This window comes from Hemiscyllium ocellatum, chromosome 34 (genome assembly GCF_020745735.1).
Source record: "Hemiscyllium ocellatum isolate sHemOce1 chromosome 34, sHemOce1.pat.X.cur, whole genome shotgun sequence".
Lineage (NCBI taxonomy): Eukaryota > Metazoa > Chordata > Chondrichthyes > Orectolobiformes > Hemiscylliidae > Hemiscyllium > Hemiscyllium ocellatum.
Window position 1 is genome coordinate 34,434,630 of NC_083434.1, and position 16,346 is coordinate 34,450,975.

General features: G+C 38.8%; 1 protein-coding gene across 4 annotated transcripts in view; it reads left to right on the forward strand.

Moving 5' to 3' along the window:
• The window catches only part of LOC132832202 (serine/threonine-protein kinase PRP4 homolog), a 48,108-nt gene that overhangs the window by 10,329 nt on the left and 21,433 nt on the right, over positions 1 to 16,346 (forward strand). For all 4 annotated transcript variants that reach the window (XM_060849984.1, XM_060849985.1, XM_060849982.1 and 1 more), the window contains exons 2-7: positions 962 to 2,188; positions 4,991 to 5,161; positions 9,347 to 9,508; positions 11,195 to 11,276; positions 12,348 to 12,558; positions 15,300 to 15,373. In XM_060849984.1, coding sequence (XP_060705967.1) covers positions 962 to 2,188; positions 4,991 to 5,161; positions 9,347 to 9,508; positions 11,195 to 11,276; positions 12,348 to 12,558; positions 15,300 to 15,373 — 1,927 coding nt within the window. The remainder of the gene's footprint in view (positions 1 to 961; positions 2,189 to 4,990; positions 5,162 to 9,346; positions 9,509 to 11,194; positions 11,277 to 12,347; positions 12,559 to 15,299; positions 15,374 to 16,346) is intronic.

The following is a 16,346-nucleotide window of genomic DNA, read 5'->3' on the forward strand; positions in this document are numbered from 1 at the left end:
ATGGATATGTCGCAATCGAATGGCAGAGGATACTTGATGGGCAAAATGGCCTAAACTTGCAGCTGCATCTTATATATTTAACTTTGTATTAAAAAGGATGCAAGGTTAATTGAGATTGTTTTCTCTTTTCATTCTTTTCTGTTTTAATTTACTATTGTAATATTCTCTATTTTAACTGTATTCAGAAATTTGAGTCCACAATCAATTTCAATACTGCATTTCATTTTTAATATTGAGAGTGAAGAGTTAAAGAAGAAATCTACTCTAGTGTGCTGCTATTTCGGTTCAGTCATGTACAGAACGGCAGTGTCACAAGACATGCTAAAGTAATGTCAGTTTAATTTCAAGTACAGTACACAGGAAAATAAAGATGTGTTTTTTTTTGGATTGGGGTACAGGTAGGGTATTCTGGATGCTTCTAAACAGAGTTTGTGCATATTTTCAATCTAAATGGGGGAATTGACTTCAAAACCCCAACTTTTCATGCAGCAAGGTGTTCAATGTGAATGTTAGAAGTTCTGTTCATCCTCAGTTACTAGTTCATTTGCTAATGTATTATAGTTGCATATTCATTATTTTTGAGCAAATTCCTGATGTATATACTTGCAAAATAGAAATTAAGACCCTTAGCAAATGTTGCAGAAACCTTGAATTTTATATGTTCCCAAAAGGTGGCTTGTGGGATGCTCTTTGTCTCTACGCAAATCCCCATTGGCATGTTCAGGAATATGTTACCATTGGAGACCTGTTAGTGATTGGCCAAGAAGGTGTGCAGGCTGGTTATGTGATCGTGTTCCCTTGACTGTCAATGCTTGGAGGGTTTCTTGTGCAAAAAATGTAAATTGCTGCCAAACTATTACAATGAATATTTAGATTTACAAGTGAGCTCCAGTTGTATTTTTTTTTTCTCTGCTAAACATCTTTCTCATTGCTTAGTTTGAACATATTTTCTTTTTTACAGTCCGGAAGCTGCAGATTCTTCTGAAAAAAGTGGGAACGAAGAGAATGGAGAAGTGTCGGACGAAAATAGAGATCCAAATACTGCTGCAGGCAAATCAATTAAACACAAGAAAAAGAAACACAAGCATCGGAGTAAACACAAGAAGCATAAGCATTCTTCGGAAGATGACAAGGAACGAAAACATAAGCACAAACACAAGCATAAAAAGCATAAAAGGAAAGAGAATGAAATCTTTGAGAAGGATGGTGATCACTCAATAAAAAGACCCAAGTTAGATGATTATGCTCTTTTGGAGGACTTAGAAAAACAAAGGGCAATGATAAAAGCAGAATTGGACAGTGAACTAATGGGAGGGAAAGTTCAATCTGGTATGGGTTTAATTCTGCAGGGTTATGTGTCTGACTCTGAGGAAGAGGGGGAAATCCATGAGAAGACTCGGAATGGTGAAAGAATTGCATCCAATCGGGATGTTTCTGAAATCTTGCCTGTTAGGGACAGCAAAGTTAAACGGGAGCCCGTGGAACCTAAGCCTGTTTCAAAGAGGCGAAGTAAAAGCAGATCAAAAGACAGGACTAAACATAGCAAATCTGAGAAAAAGAAAAATAGGCTGAGTTCAGAACACAGAAAAGAGAAAGAGAAAACGAGAAGTAAATCACACGAGCGAAAGCGTTCAAGAAGTCCCATCAAAAGCAGTAAGCCTGCAGAAAAGCCAAGGTCTCCAACATCCGTGAAAAGGCGATCTCAAGAAAAGAGTAAAAAATCAACTCCAGCAGAAGATGGGACAAAGTCGAAGGATCGCAAGAATGTAACAATTGAAAGCAAAACAAAGGAACGGAATAAAAAATCAAAATCTCCTCCAGTGAAAAGGAGCAAATCGGGAGAGAGAAGTCAGAGATCTAAATCCAAAGACCGTGAGAAGAGATCTAGAAAATCTGAAACGGAAAAGGAAAAGAAATCTCTGAAGTCTCCATCCAAGGATGTTCCTTCTGGGAAGGAGAATCGATCGCCACTGAAGAAACATGCACTTTCTCCGAAACGGAAAAGCCTTTCTCCAAAACAGCATAGAGAAAAGTCATCCAAACATAGCCGATCCCCTATTATTAATGATCGTGCACCTAAAAAGAGTCAGTCTCCCTCACGGAATAAGTCCCCACCCAGAAGAGCTAAAAGTAGATCGATAGAACAAAGGCGGAGGGAGAGTGAACGAACAAGAGCTTTATCTCCAAGGTAATGCAGCACCCTTCTTTGAAACACGTTCAATTGTACAAGAGTAGTTTACTTGACCTTCAAATATATTAGCTTTCATCATGTATTTCCTGTGCAGCTCTTTCCATTGTTACTGTTTTTATTCATACTGTTTTATTCCTGAAGAAGGGCTTATGCCCGAAACATTGATTCTCCTGCTTCTTTGATGCTGCCTGACCTGAGCTTTTCCAGCAACACATTTTTAAGCTCAGATCTCCAGCATCTGCAGTCCTCACTTTCTCCTTATTGTTTTTATTACCTTGTTAACCCATTGTTGAGCAAAGCATCGCACAATTGTTGCTCTCAGTTTGGTTAGCACCTTATGATACTGTAGCACTAATTTGAGGATCCTTGGAATCTACAGTCCCTCTGATACTTGCACTGAGGTCTCATACATTGTCCTTTAACCTACTCCAAAAGACCTCGTCTAACAGAATGGTATTCTGATGAAACAGTATTTAACTTAAATAATGCACAGAATCTTTTCCTTCGCTCTAGATATTTTGTTTATCTTCAGAAACGTCTAGTTGAGGGGTAAGGGCAGAGGGTGAGTGAAGAAAGGAAGCATTCAGTCTTGATGCTTTGGCAATCAAACTGTGGAGCAGGCTTGATTAAACTGTTGGTCTTTTCCTACCTGTGAGCAACTATGCATTATCTTTGAAGGTACTGATGGGACAATGCAATCAGCATTTCTGTGCCTCTGAAATGTTTCAAACGTCCAGATAAACTAAACTGCTTGCATAGGCAATTAATTCTGTGGTCAAAAGAATTTGAAACAAAATAGAAACTGATGACAATGCTCAGTGGGTCTAGCAGCATCAGTGGAGAGAAAGCAGAGTTAAAGTTTCGGTCAAGAGACCCTTCCTTATATCTAGCTGGAATTTGTCAGGTATAGATGTTGTCAGGAATGAAATGGATGAATTCTGAACACTATCAGGCTAATATTATAGCTGAAGCATTGAGTTCTGTAAAATAATTGCAATAATTTATAGTTAGTTGGGCAAAAATCTCCGGCAATACATGGTCATTGGATCCCATTAGTGAAGAGAACGCTTTTGAACAAAGAATTGCCAGGCAGGGAAAGACCAACTGTTTAAGCATGCTCCATAGTTTGGCCAGAGCATCGAGACTTAAATGCTTCCTTTCTTCTCTCATTCCCCTGTCCTCACTCCTCAGACAAAAGTTTCTGAAGATAGTTAAAAAAGTACTAAGGAAAATATTCTTCAAACTCAAGTGATCAAAGCTACTCTGGTAGGTCACGTTGACCTATGGTAGTTACCTGTATTTAATAAAAGATTTTTCTTCCGTATCGTGTGATCACTACCATTTTTTAAGTGGCTCAGCCCTTCACGGTGTGCAGAAATGCCATGCCTGTGCTCTAGCTGAAAGTGAATTCCAGAGACAGACTATCCTCCAGGAAATGGAAAACCAGCTTACATTGAATTCATTTCTGTATTTCCTTAGACTAAACTTATATGCGTTATCATCCTCGATCTGTGAAACTGAAATAATCCTTCTCAGTAGGCAAATATCCACCCCAACATTGTTTATTGTTTTTGATCAGATTGTTTCCAACTATGCTGCTGGAAATTACTATACTTTTTGAGTCTGCCTTGGGTAGTTAAAGTTCTTTACTCTACCAATTGTTTCTGTGACTCCTCAAAATCTTTTTCATGGGCAAGCTAACCAAAGGAGACCAAGATAGAGGGTAGTACTTCAGATGCTGTTTGGCAACCTGTACTATGTTTGTGGTGTCCTTTGACTTGTACTGAATTAGTATGTTAATGCAGAAAAGGATCTGTGTACTCTTTCATCTTAATTTGACATGTATTAATGTACCTGCAAGTGTTTACACAAGTCCTCTTACTTTGCAGAGGCCTCTGTTGGCAGAGGTGAAACCATGACGTTTTAAATTCTAATGGCTAGTGACGCAACAACAGATCATAGAAAATAAGCTTCCATGTGACGATATTCTGTTAGCAGTTTAGAGTAGGGATTATCCTTCCCTAAGCCAGTTTAATTAACTTCCCAGGGACGGGGCACCTGTCAGGATATCAAAGTACAATATTTATTTACTTTCATCCAGATATTGAAAGGTATTAGGAAGTTAGTCTGCATAGTGTTAATTGTTTAATTTGAGAAGGTGTTGTATTGTACATGTTGCTAGGCCCCATTACTGAATGCACATCACTTGCAGGGAACAATACTGAAAGAGCTTGAATGAAATGATCTAAGTGATATGGTGCAATAGATTGCTGAAGTTTCATAAGTAGCATAAAGAGACTTGGCGAAAGCATACAGGGAATTAGATTATGTTAATGTTTTGATTTTGTTTTGCTCAATAGTATACCATTTCTGACTGACTCATTTTAATTCTGAAAAACCTTCCCCATCAAAATAGTGTGACTCAGTATCAGTCCATGGCCTTCTGGTGGTAGAGAAAGCATGTTATCCTGCACTTGCAGGAATTCAAGAAGTTTGAAACAAAGCATTTTTAACTGGAAGTATAAATTCTATTTTCTGGGGCCTAGTTTTTAAAAAATTCAATTGGTGCTTTAATATGATTCCTGTAAATGTGTGTTCGAGCTAGAGTGCACTACCATAATTTGATGAAGCATTCACATTGCTTGCAAGTGGCCTCTTGTGAGGGTTTCTCATTATATTCTTGCAATAATGAACAATTAGTGTCTATGGAGCCAACCCACAAAGAATATTTGTGTTTGTATTTTAACATTTCTTCTTTTCCCCTGCAATTGTTGAAGTATTGTGTTTTCTCAACTTCAGAACAAGGTCGCGAGATGAGCCAGCAAATAGGCTAGAGCGATCCAGGGACATAAGTTCCTCTCGCCGGTCTCCTGCAAGGAGAAGGGCCAGCAGATCTCCTATCCGGAGGAGATCTCGTTCGCTCCTCAGACGAAGTCGATCTCCAAGGAGACGAAGTCGATCGAGGAGGAGGTAATTAAATATTTTTCTGGAAATATAAACATTTTTAGTAATTCGGGACAAATTGTAGTTTGGGGTTGTAAGGTTCAGGAATATATGAATAATTTGGGTTTGAACTAGTTTTTCTGTCATATCAATATTTTGACATGAATTTTAATAATCAACATTGAAATGACTGATATGCTTCATCTGATAATTGTATTTTAAGATTTCTTCTTTGATCTGTAGAATAAAAGCTTGATCAGAAGATCTTATACACTTAGTGGTAAGGTCTTAGAGAGTGTTGATGATCGATGAGACCTTGGAGTGCAGGTTCATAGCTCCTTGAAAGTGGAGTTGCAGGTAGATAGGATAGTGAAGAAGGCATTTGATATGCTTTCCTTTATTGGTCAGAGTATTGAGTACAGGAGTTGGGAGGTCAGTTGTGGCTGTACAGGACATTGGTTAGGCCACTTAGAATATTGTGTGCAATTCTGGTCTCCTTCCTATCGGAAAGATGTTGTGAAACTTGAAAGGGTGTTGCCAGGGTTGAGCTACAGGGAGAGGCTGAACAGGCTGCAGGCTGGAGCTGTTTTCCCTGGAGCGCCGGAGGCTGAGGGGTGACCTTATAGAGGTTTACAAAATTATGAGGGGCATGGATAGGATAAATAAACAAAGTCTTTTCCCTGGGGTCAGGGAGTCCAGAACTAGAGGGCATAGGTTTAGGGTGAGAGGGGAAAGATATAAAAGAGGTCTAAGGGGCAACGTTTTCACGCAGAGGGTGGTATGTCTCTGGAATGAACTGCCAGAGGAAGTGGTGGAGGCTGATACAATTGCAACATTTAAGAGGCATTTGAATGGGTATATGAATAGGAAGGGTTTGGAGGGATATGGGCCGGGTGCTGGCAGGTGGGACTAGTTTGGGTTGCGATATCTGGTCGGCATGGATGGGTTGGACCAAAGGGTCTGTAAATCTCTTATGACTCTAATGAAATATTTCTGTTCAAGCTCTTCTCTTCTTGGGTACATTTGAAGCGGTGGTTCAGGTTTCCTGTTTTTACCAGATTCATTAATTTTGTTTAAACTTGACACGAAAAACAATATTTTGAATCAGGTGCAAACTAAATTTGTTTGAGAAATGTCCTAAAATTTGAGTATGATGTGTGGTGGATAATATCCTAGAGATTTCAGTTTAAGTTTCTTTTTGTTTACAGTTGTTTCTAGGGATGATGTTTCTATTTTGCATTGTTAAAATTGTGGACAGAATTTGATTTTTTTATATCTTTCCAGAGGCTAATTGGTTAAAATATTTCCCAGCATGCAAATTTGTTAATTTATTTGAACATCTATCTTTTCTGCACAATGGAAATGGGGAAGAACAGTTTTCTGCATAAACCAAAAAATCTCCAACTCCTCCTAATCCTCTTGCCTTCTATGCTTTGGATATGGATTCTTGAATTGGTGTAATTGCTAAAGTGATATCTGTAAATTTTCTTCATGGAGGTATTGTTACCAGTTCACTGGAAGTCTTTTCCAGTTTGTGCTAGACTAAATTCTCTTTCTTTAAAAAGAAATCTAATTTCCTTTTATTGCTGCTTCTCACACTGTATCTCATAAGGCCTTCCATGTCCTAACAGCCAGTGACTGCTCTAAAGTTTACTGTTGTTCATGATTTGCATATCTGAATGCTCAGTTCCTTTTAACTTTGTGCTCAGTCATTCATGTGTTGTATTGTAAAGAGTGTGGCACGTGGTACCTTCTGGTTTGCTGCTTACAAGATACATTGATAAAGATCTGTATATTCTTCCATACAAAACACAACTTTTTTTTGTTATTTTGGTGATGGGTCTATTCTCTGCTTAATCATTTCCACTGAGATTAAATTTTATGTATTTTTCAATTAATCAAAGCTATTCATAACACTTCATCTGACAGCCTCAACCTTAGTTTCTAGTCTGTTCTAACTAAAACTTCCTGTCATTTAACTTCAAGGCTTTCCCAGAGTAGGACACCTAAACTGAAAATGAGGCCATTGTGCTCCAACCACAGATTGTATTGGTTGAGCATTGTGTCTGGAGTTGTACTATTTTTACTCTGGATTCTAAAGTTTATTAACAGACTGCTTCTCTTAAAAATATTTGTTGTCTTGAATTTAATGAGGGGTACATGTGAACCATAATTGATTTATTGTTATCACATGTACCGAGGTACTGTGCGAAGTGTTTTGCGTGCTACATCCAGGCAGATCATACCATACAAAAAGTGCATTAGGAGAGCATAACACAGTGCAGAATACTCTTACACAGAGAAGGTGCAAAGGGAGTTATCATTGAGGGGTCCATTCAAAAACCCTGATAACAGGGAAGAAGCTGTTATTGAATCTATTTGGATGTTTATTTAAACTTTTATCTTCTGTCTGATGGAAGAGGGTGGAAGAGAGCATGATCAGAGGTCCTTGATTATGTTGGTTCCTTTCCTGTGGCAGTGGGAAGTACAGATGGAATCGATGGACGGAAGGCTGATTTGTGTAGGATGGCCAAATGCTGGCATATTGGGCTAGAATAATTTAGGATATCTGGTTGGTGTGGACTAGTTGGATCGTAGGGTCGGTTTCTGTGGTCTATATCTCCATGAGTCTCTAAGTGGGCTGTGTTCACAACTCTAGTTAGTTGTGATCTTGGGAAGAGCAGTTACCGTACCTTTAAATCAAACTCCTCATAGTTCTTATTGTTTACCCTTCCTTGTACTTCGCAATTCACAGTCTTAGTTTAAATCCTTCGTCCGTCTGGTTTATTGTCCTGCATGCATCCTTAATTATTTGTGATTCTCTTCTCAGTCCAATGTTTCTGTGTTTGTGTATGTGTGTGTAATACCTTTTGTGTGCAGGTCTTGATTGTGGGTGAGTTGATCTCTTGGGGACACCATAGTTCAGTCCACCAGTTTGGAAAAGAGCCACTACTGTTTTCTGTCTCTTATATTCCTATCTCTTTAACTAACTTCATATTTATTTGCACAATGTCCTGTACTTCAGTTTTACTGAGGTTACCATGTGATATCTTGTCAAATGCTTTTTGCAAATACATACATGATGTCCACTTATTCTTTGCAATGCAGTCAGGAAGTTTATTGGTTCTGTGTCTGCGCAAGAACTTGGGTCGTTAAGAGAACTGAGAGGTGTAAAGCTATTTTTAAAAAGTAATTTTCTTTCTTCTAGCAATAGTTTTATTACTTGCATCAAAATAATACTCTGCAGTTGGCATGGAGATCCTTGTTAGAACCAAACCTAGCAGTGCAAAAGATATTTTTAATTTTGTTTATTCACTTGAGAGTGGGCATTGCTGGCTGAAAGCATTTATTGCCTGTTGCTAGTTGTGATGGAGAGCTGCCTCCTTGAGTTGCTGTAGTCTGTGTGCTGTTGGTACATCCACAATGCCATCAGTGAGAGAATTCCTGAATTTTTACCAGTGACCGTGAAAGAATGGCCACATCAGGACGGTGAGTGGTTTGGAGGGGAGCAAAGAGGTGGGGGTGTTCTTGTGTGTTTACTGTCGTCCTTAGATTAGATTAGATTACTTAGTGTGGAAACAGGCCCTTCGCCCCAACAAGTCCACATTGACCCACTGAAGCGCAACCCACCCATACCCCTACGTTTACCCCTTATGTTAACACTACGGGCAATTTAGCATGGCCAATTCACCTCACCCGCACATCTTTGGACTGTGGGAGGAAACCGGAGTACCCGGAGGAAACCCACACAGACACGGGGAGAATGTGCAAACTCCACACAGTCAGTCGCCTCAGTCAGGAATTGAACCCGGTCTCTGGCAGCAGTGCTAACCACTGTGCCACTGTGCTGCCCACCACTAGAAGGAATGTACGAAGAGTCTTTGAATTACTGTGGTACACATTGCTGATACTGATCATTGGTGATGGAGCATGTGGATACACTTGAGAACAAGTGGAAAAGTAAAGTTTAATTCAGTGGGAAATCAGGCAGTTGATGAAAATTAAATCTGGCATGCTCAAAAAATCAGGAGGAACAATATTTGCACTACTTCCTTGGGATTTTACTTTGTGATGCATTTTAAATGGACAATTTGTGCATTTTAGCATATTTTGACTTTAATGTTATGTTTGTATTTACATGTGGCTTTTGGAATTTCACGTACCATCTTGAGACTCTGGTAAAGTTAGCATACCAACTTTTTTGTCTGACAGGTCTCTGGAAAGAGACTGGAATCGAAGAAGCAGGTCTCGCAGAAGACGATCAAGGTCACGAGGTCGACGCAGGCGTAGAAGTGGGAGCAGAGACAAAGAAGACAAATTTAAAGGAAGCCTTTCTGAAGGAATGAAAGTTGAACAAGAATCTTCTGATGAAAAGTAAAATTCTTTATTTAAGGTTACAAGGATGTTGCCATGGTCGGAGGATTTGAGCTACAAAGAGAGACTGAATAGGCTGGTGCTGTTTTCCCTGGAGGGTCAGAGGCTGAGGGTGACCTTATAGCAGAACTATAAAACCAAAACTGTCTCGGAAGTCCAAAAAGGAGAAATAGAATTAGTCTAGACAGAAATTAATGAGTTGAGATGAGTATTTATTTCTGGGGTCTTGAGTACAAGGTCATGCTGTGACTGTACAGGACATTGGTTAGGCCACTTTAGTAACACTGAGTTTAATTCTGGTCTCTCTGCTATAGGGAAGATGTTGTGAAACTTGAAAGGGTTCAGAAAAGATTTACCAGGGTTGGAGGGTTTGAGCTATAGAGAGAAACCGAATAGACTGGGGCTTTCTTCCCTGGAGCGTTGGAGGCTAAGGGGTAACCATAAAAACTTAAGTCATGAGGGGCATGGATAGGATGAATAACCAGGGTATTTTTTTTCCCCAGGGTAGGGGAGTCCAAAACTAGAGGGCATAGGTTTAAGGTAAGAGGGTAAAGATTTAAAATGGACCTGAGGGGCAATTTTTCACGCAGAGGCTGTATGTAATGAACTGCCAAAGGAATTGATGGAGACTGATCCAATTACAATGTTTAAAAGTCATTTAGATGGGTATGTGAATAGGAAGGGTTTAGAGCGATATGAGCCAAATGGTGGCAAATGGGGCTAGATTAATCCTTGGTTAGCTTGGGTGGGTTGGACCAAAGGGTCTATTTTGCACTGTACAGCTATATCTCTGTCTGTAAAAAGATATTCCTGGCAAACAGGTTGAAACTTATGTTTTCCATTTATTGTGAAATCTTTAAGCTGCCATAAGTATAGCTTTGCTTTTCTTTGTTTAGTGGGATAAACTTGATTTTGTGTAAACGAACATTGGTAGCCTCACGTAATATGTGCAGTGATGAAACACCATAATAACCAACTGCAAAAATTAAATTTGTAATCTATCAAGCCAGGTTTCATTAAGATCTTTCTTGCTCAGTATTGACATCAATTGGGATTATAATACATTTAAATGTAAAGAGTGGTCAGCACGTATTTCAAAAAAGATAATGTTTTAACAACCTTATTGAGTTTCTTGAAGAAATAAGAGCAGACTAGAATAGTAGTTTTAATATATTTTGAATTTTTAAAAGGTGTTTGATATGGAAGCATCTAATAGATTCAACACTAAGGTTGCAAAGTGGAATCAAAGGATAGGGAGCAGACTAAGTAGCAAGCTGACTACAGTATAAAACTGGGTAGATATCAAAGGTCACCACTCGGACTGGAAAACGTTGGAAGGTGGTGTTTCAGAAGGGCAAGAGCTGGTATCAATGTTTATCATTTCCACAGAACATTTGGTTTCTAAATCCGAAATGCAATTTCAAACTTAATAGCTGTTGCTGAATTGGGAAATGTAGTTAATTGTGTAGAGTGTGTGGCAAGTTAATAGTATTAATAAACTTTTGAACTAGAACCATCTCTAAGTTCCTCCTCTAAGCCCTCTTTCATTCTGATTTCGAAGAATATTGCTGTCCAAAACTCGAGTCAATGAATATTGGATAATAAATCAAATGGAGAGTTACAAGTAATGTTTTAAACTTGTAGTTACCTTCATTTAATGCTATGTAACTTTGTTTTTGCATTTAGTCTTGAGGACTTTGATGTAGAGGAGGAAGATGAAGAAGCTGTTATCCAACAAAGGCGTGAACAGAGATTGGCAATTGTTCAGGTATGGTGTCAAGCTTTAGTTTCTAACTTTAAATCGAAACAGAATCTATGATCTATTCACACTGGTTAGAACTAGTCAATAAAAACTTCATTTTTTGTAATCATTGCACCTTCTAAATTCTAATTTCAATTTTGATTTTTTTTCTTTTTCCTGTGCTTTAATATCCTCCTTCTGCATATGGAGATCAGAACTGCACATGGTACTACTTTGTGTTATTTTGGCTATACAGGGCATTGTTTAAGCTACTTATACTTTTGGAATGTTGCGTGCAATTCTGGTCTCCTTCCTATCGGAAGGATGTAGTGAAACATGAAAGGGTTCAGAAAAGATTTACAGGGATGTTGCCAGGGTTGGAGGGTTTGAACTCCGGCAGAAGCTGAATAGGCTGGGACTGTTTTCCCCTGGAGTGAGTCTGAGGGGTGACCTGATAGAGGTTTATAAAATTGAGGGTCATAGATTGGGTAAATAGATAAGGTCTTTTCCCTAAGGTCAGGGTGTCCAGAGCTAGGGGGGCATAGGTTTAAAAGGGACCTAAGGGATAACTTTTTCACATGGGTACAGGTATGGAATGAGCTGCCAGAGGAAGTAGTGGAGGCTGGTACAATAACCACATTTAAAAGGCATCTGGATGGGAATATGAATAGGAAAGGTTTAGAGGGATATAGGCCAAGTGCTGGCAAATGGGATAAGATTAGGTTAGGATATCTGATCGGCATGAATGTGTTGGACTGAAGGGTCTGTTTCCATGCTGTACATCTCTCTGACTCTGAGGATGCCACTCATCCCACTCCACCAAACCTCTCTGGATTTCTATTCATCTTGAACTGAATCTAAACACTTTACAGCTTATCACCATGAAACAAATTTATGTTTATATGAATCTAGTTATGATTTTAATCTACAAACTGTACGTACATTAGGTTTGAGATTTCAAGCAGTTCTTTTCATCTACATGTCCAAGTTTTGAAGGTCTTGCTTTTAAGGCGTAAACATAAAGAATAAGAACCAAGGATGTGAGGTAATGTTTGTAAATGTTAAGGGATTAAGTTGCAATTCATTTCTCTCTTGCAGAAATATCGAAACCCAAATGAAGACAGCAACATGTCTGGATTGTCTGAACCAAACAGTCCTCAGAGCAGTACTAGAAGTCGCTCTCCTTCTCCTGATGACATTTTTGAGCGAGCTGCAGCTGATGTCAAGGAGTATGAAAGGGAGAATGTTGATACTTTTGAGGCTTCTGTGAATGCCAAACGCAACCTCATGGCACTTGAGCAGAAAGAAGGTGGGATTCTGAAATGAGATTGGGATTGGATTTGCAGTATTATTTAATGTTTTGTAGCCTGAACCTTATTCCTCCTTTAACTTCTTCCTGGCTTCACTTCAAGTTTGCAGCGTCCACTCAATTTTTGACAATGAGACAAACAAAGTTGTCATACGTGAATTATTTAGTTACCCCTCTCGTTTAACTCAATTGTTCCCTTTCGCACTCTAACAATATCAGCTCCATGCAGAGCTACAGTTCTGTGGTGGCCAAGTCCCTTTTCTCCCAAAATCATAGTACTTCTAGTTTGCGCTTCATATAGGTTTTTGCAGTGCGAGTGTCCAACCGAGCCCAGTACTGTCTTCAACACTAATTGTAGTTGCTTATGACTGGAACCCCATTTTCTGGCACCCAATCTAGGGGTGCTGAAACCAGCATTCCTAAGTTCCTGTCTTGGCTGAGAGCAGCTGCTCAGTCCTGACTGAGAATGGAATCTAGGACCAGAAAAATCTTTCAGTTACTTAATGTGAACTGTTCTATATCCTCTCCTGTTATCTTCCTGAGTATTTTAAAGAAGTCTGGATTATTTGATTTTAATTTGTTGCTCTGTCGGGTTCTTTGATAATTTTTTGAGATATTTTACTTTGTAGTCAGCTAAGGGATAAGAAGTTAGTTGGATTGACTTTGAGTGTCGAGCTACTTGATTCTGATTTCCAGATTTAAAATATCCTTCATGTGCAGTGTACCTTTAAAGTTACTGATTCCCATGGCATCTTTTTTCTTTAATTATGATTTTTCAGTGAAATTAAGTTCTCATCTGAGTAGACACAAGAAACCTATTTTCTCTGAAAAGTCATCTCTTGGCTGCTAAACTGTCATCCATATTTGGATCATTCTTATGCAGAAATCAGAAACTGCTGATGGGCTGGAAATCTTCCTCAGTCCATCAGGGGATCATATAGATGGGATTGTTACATGATCATTTCACTAAAGATATGTCAGTAAATGAAACTTTGAAGCCTTATAGGGGCTTTCATAATTCTTTCAGCATTTATAGACTGTAATGGACAATTAACATTTATTCTGAAATCCATTTACTCTGAAATCTGAAAGAGAATGCTTTACTAAATTTAAAACTTTTCTGACACTTTGCAACTTTGCTGATGTCTGCAGTCGAGGGACAGCTTGTCTCTGCGGAACATTGTAAACTTTCAAACTGGCCTTGTGAGCAATCGATTTCAAATTTGAGCTAAGGAAAACATAAAGACAGTTATGGCCACAGCAAGGGAATAGAAAAAAAACAAAGACACGACTGTTCCCTGCCTTTGTCCTTGAACGGGTGATAAGAATGTGAACCTGGTTTGAAGCTCTTAGATGAGGCATTTCTGCCAAGTGCATTGGTCTTGCATGCAGCTTTTAATAAAGCTTTTTCTTTGCTCTTGCTAACATCTGAGTCGAATCAGTTTAATTTCCATGACGAGATTCACCTTGCAATCCAGGTTTTACCTCTGGCCTAGTTAGTTCTCTGAAACAGATTTGTAAACATTGTTTCCTGTATCACCTGATTCATTCTAGACCCTAGAACTCTTAGTCGTTCAAGACTATGCCATTACCACAGAAATGAAGTTTCCATTTTGTAACTTATTCAAGAAGTGTCCACCAAAGAGAGAGCTCCTAATTAATTGGAGAAAGAAATTGAGAAAGCAGCCTGAGGCCTTATTCCCACTTGCTGCATGTGGCTTCATGTAAAACCTAGCACAATCTATTCACCAAGGTAACTTTACCAAGTGTAAAGTTAACCATTGCCAAGAATTTTACCCGGTGCAAACAAATGGTGAGGCATCATCACCCAGTCAAGTTGGTTCAATAGTCAGTCATGGATGCTCTCAAGTAAGGGCCATTGTGGATATCTAATGATCTCCCCATTTCAACTGGTAATGTACAGTGTTCTGTCTGAAGTGTCAAAGAATAATGGAGTTGTTGACACCAAGTGGCTGGGTGAAATCTAAGCTGGGTATTTTTAGGAGTCATCATAGGAAAGGTCTACCCTCAAAATTAGTAATAAACTCATCCCTCCCTGTTCAAGCCACTGCTGTTACTTTTGATCAAACATTCATCGCAGAAATAAACATTCCTACCCAATATTCAAGGAATATTTAAGGGCGGCACGGTGGCACAGTGGTTAGCACTGCTGCCTCACAGCGCCAGGGACCTGGGTTCAATTCCCGCCTCAGGTGACTGACTGTGTGGAGTTTGCACGTTCTCCCCGTGTCTGCGTGGGTTTCCTCCCACAGTCCAAAGATGTGCGGGTCAGGTGAATTGGCCATGCTAAATTGCCCGTAGTGTTAGGTAAGGGGTATATGTAGGGGTATGGGTGGGTTGCGCTTCGGCGGGTCGGTGTGGACTTGTTGGGCCGAAGGGCCTGTTTCCACACTGTAAGTAATCTAATCTAAAAGTAATCTAATCTAATCTAAAGAAGCACATTAAATGAGTTTTGAATAAAAGTCATAATGCACCATTTTTAATTTGAGTGCATAATTTAAAGCAGTGATAATGTAAGTGTGTCCAATTGCAATCAGTGCAATATGTTTACTGTATCTAGCAGCAAGTCCCTTGTGCCATTTTTTTAAAGGGTGGTATTTTTCCTGATGGTTGAAATATGCAGATTGTGCTTTCTGTGCTGTCTGTGGTAGTGAATTTGGCATATTGGCAGTGTTAGATTTATATTTGAAGATCTTGTCTGAATTTAATTTTATTTGCAGGAGCTACTTTGAAAAAGCCAACGGTTCCAGATATGTTTACTGAATCTGATGACATGTTTGCTGCCTACTTTGATGTATGTATGTTCTACCTTTCTTTTAGAAAAGACAGAATTCATGTGCTGCCAAAGGTTGTGGTCAAGCCAGTTCCAATTTACCTCTGTTAGAGTGTAAATGATGAATATTAACTGTTTTTGTCAATAGTTTGTCTGATCATCTGTAGGTCTAATATGATGCTTAGATTATATTGAGCAGAATCTTTTGAAGCTGGGGGCATTATAATTTTCAACCTGACCATCTTAGAACAAATGTAAGCACCGCATTTAAAGCTTAAGGCTTTGTTGCTACCAAATTTAATGTTGTGATCTCTGCAATTATTGCGGTTTATTGGTTGATAAGCTAGAAATGTATCATGTCTAAAATTTGAAGTTTCAAGAGAGTGCTACTTCCAAACTTTAAGGCAAGAGCGTACACGATCAAAACTTGTAACTGGGTTAATTTCTGTTTCCAAAATGGTTTCTTTTATAGTTGTTTTGACCTTTTGGCTTTTTTCTTTAAATCTTATGCCATACAATTTCTATTTTTACATTTTTCTGGTTTTAAAGATGTTCGTACTTAGAAACAAAATCTGAAGTGCTGGGGAAAAATAATAGTTGTTTTATATTTTCATCTTACCTTTTGCACCCCATTTTTACAATAAATGCAACTCAGAGGTGTTAATTCTTATTAACTGCCAAAGCAACACACACCAGAGAAACAAATTAATATTGTATGCATCACTGAGTAAAGCAACTTCGAAAATCTGTAGGGGAACCTTAGTTCAACATCATTAAAAAATAACTTAGAAACTTGCTAACTTACTATGCAGTGCCAGGTAGTCACTTGTGTCACGTTTGAGATACTTTAATTCTCGTCTCATAACTGCCAATGAATAACACTTGTAGTTGTTGGATTATATCTGTTTCCTCCGAGAGAACCTAAATTATTCCAACTAAATGCAATGTCCAAGCAGTTTCACAAAATCCTAGTGAAAAACTTGGGTAACCGTGC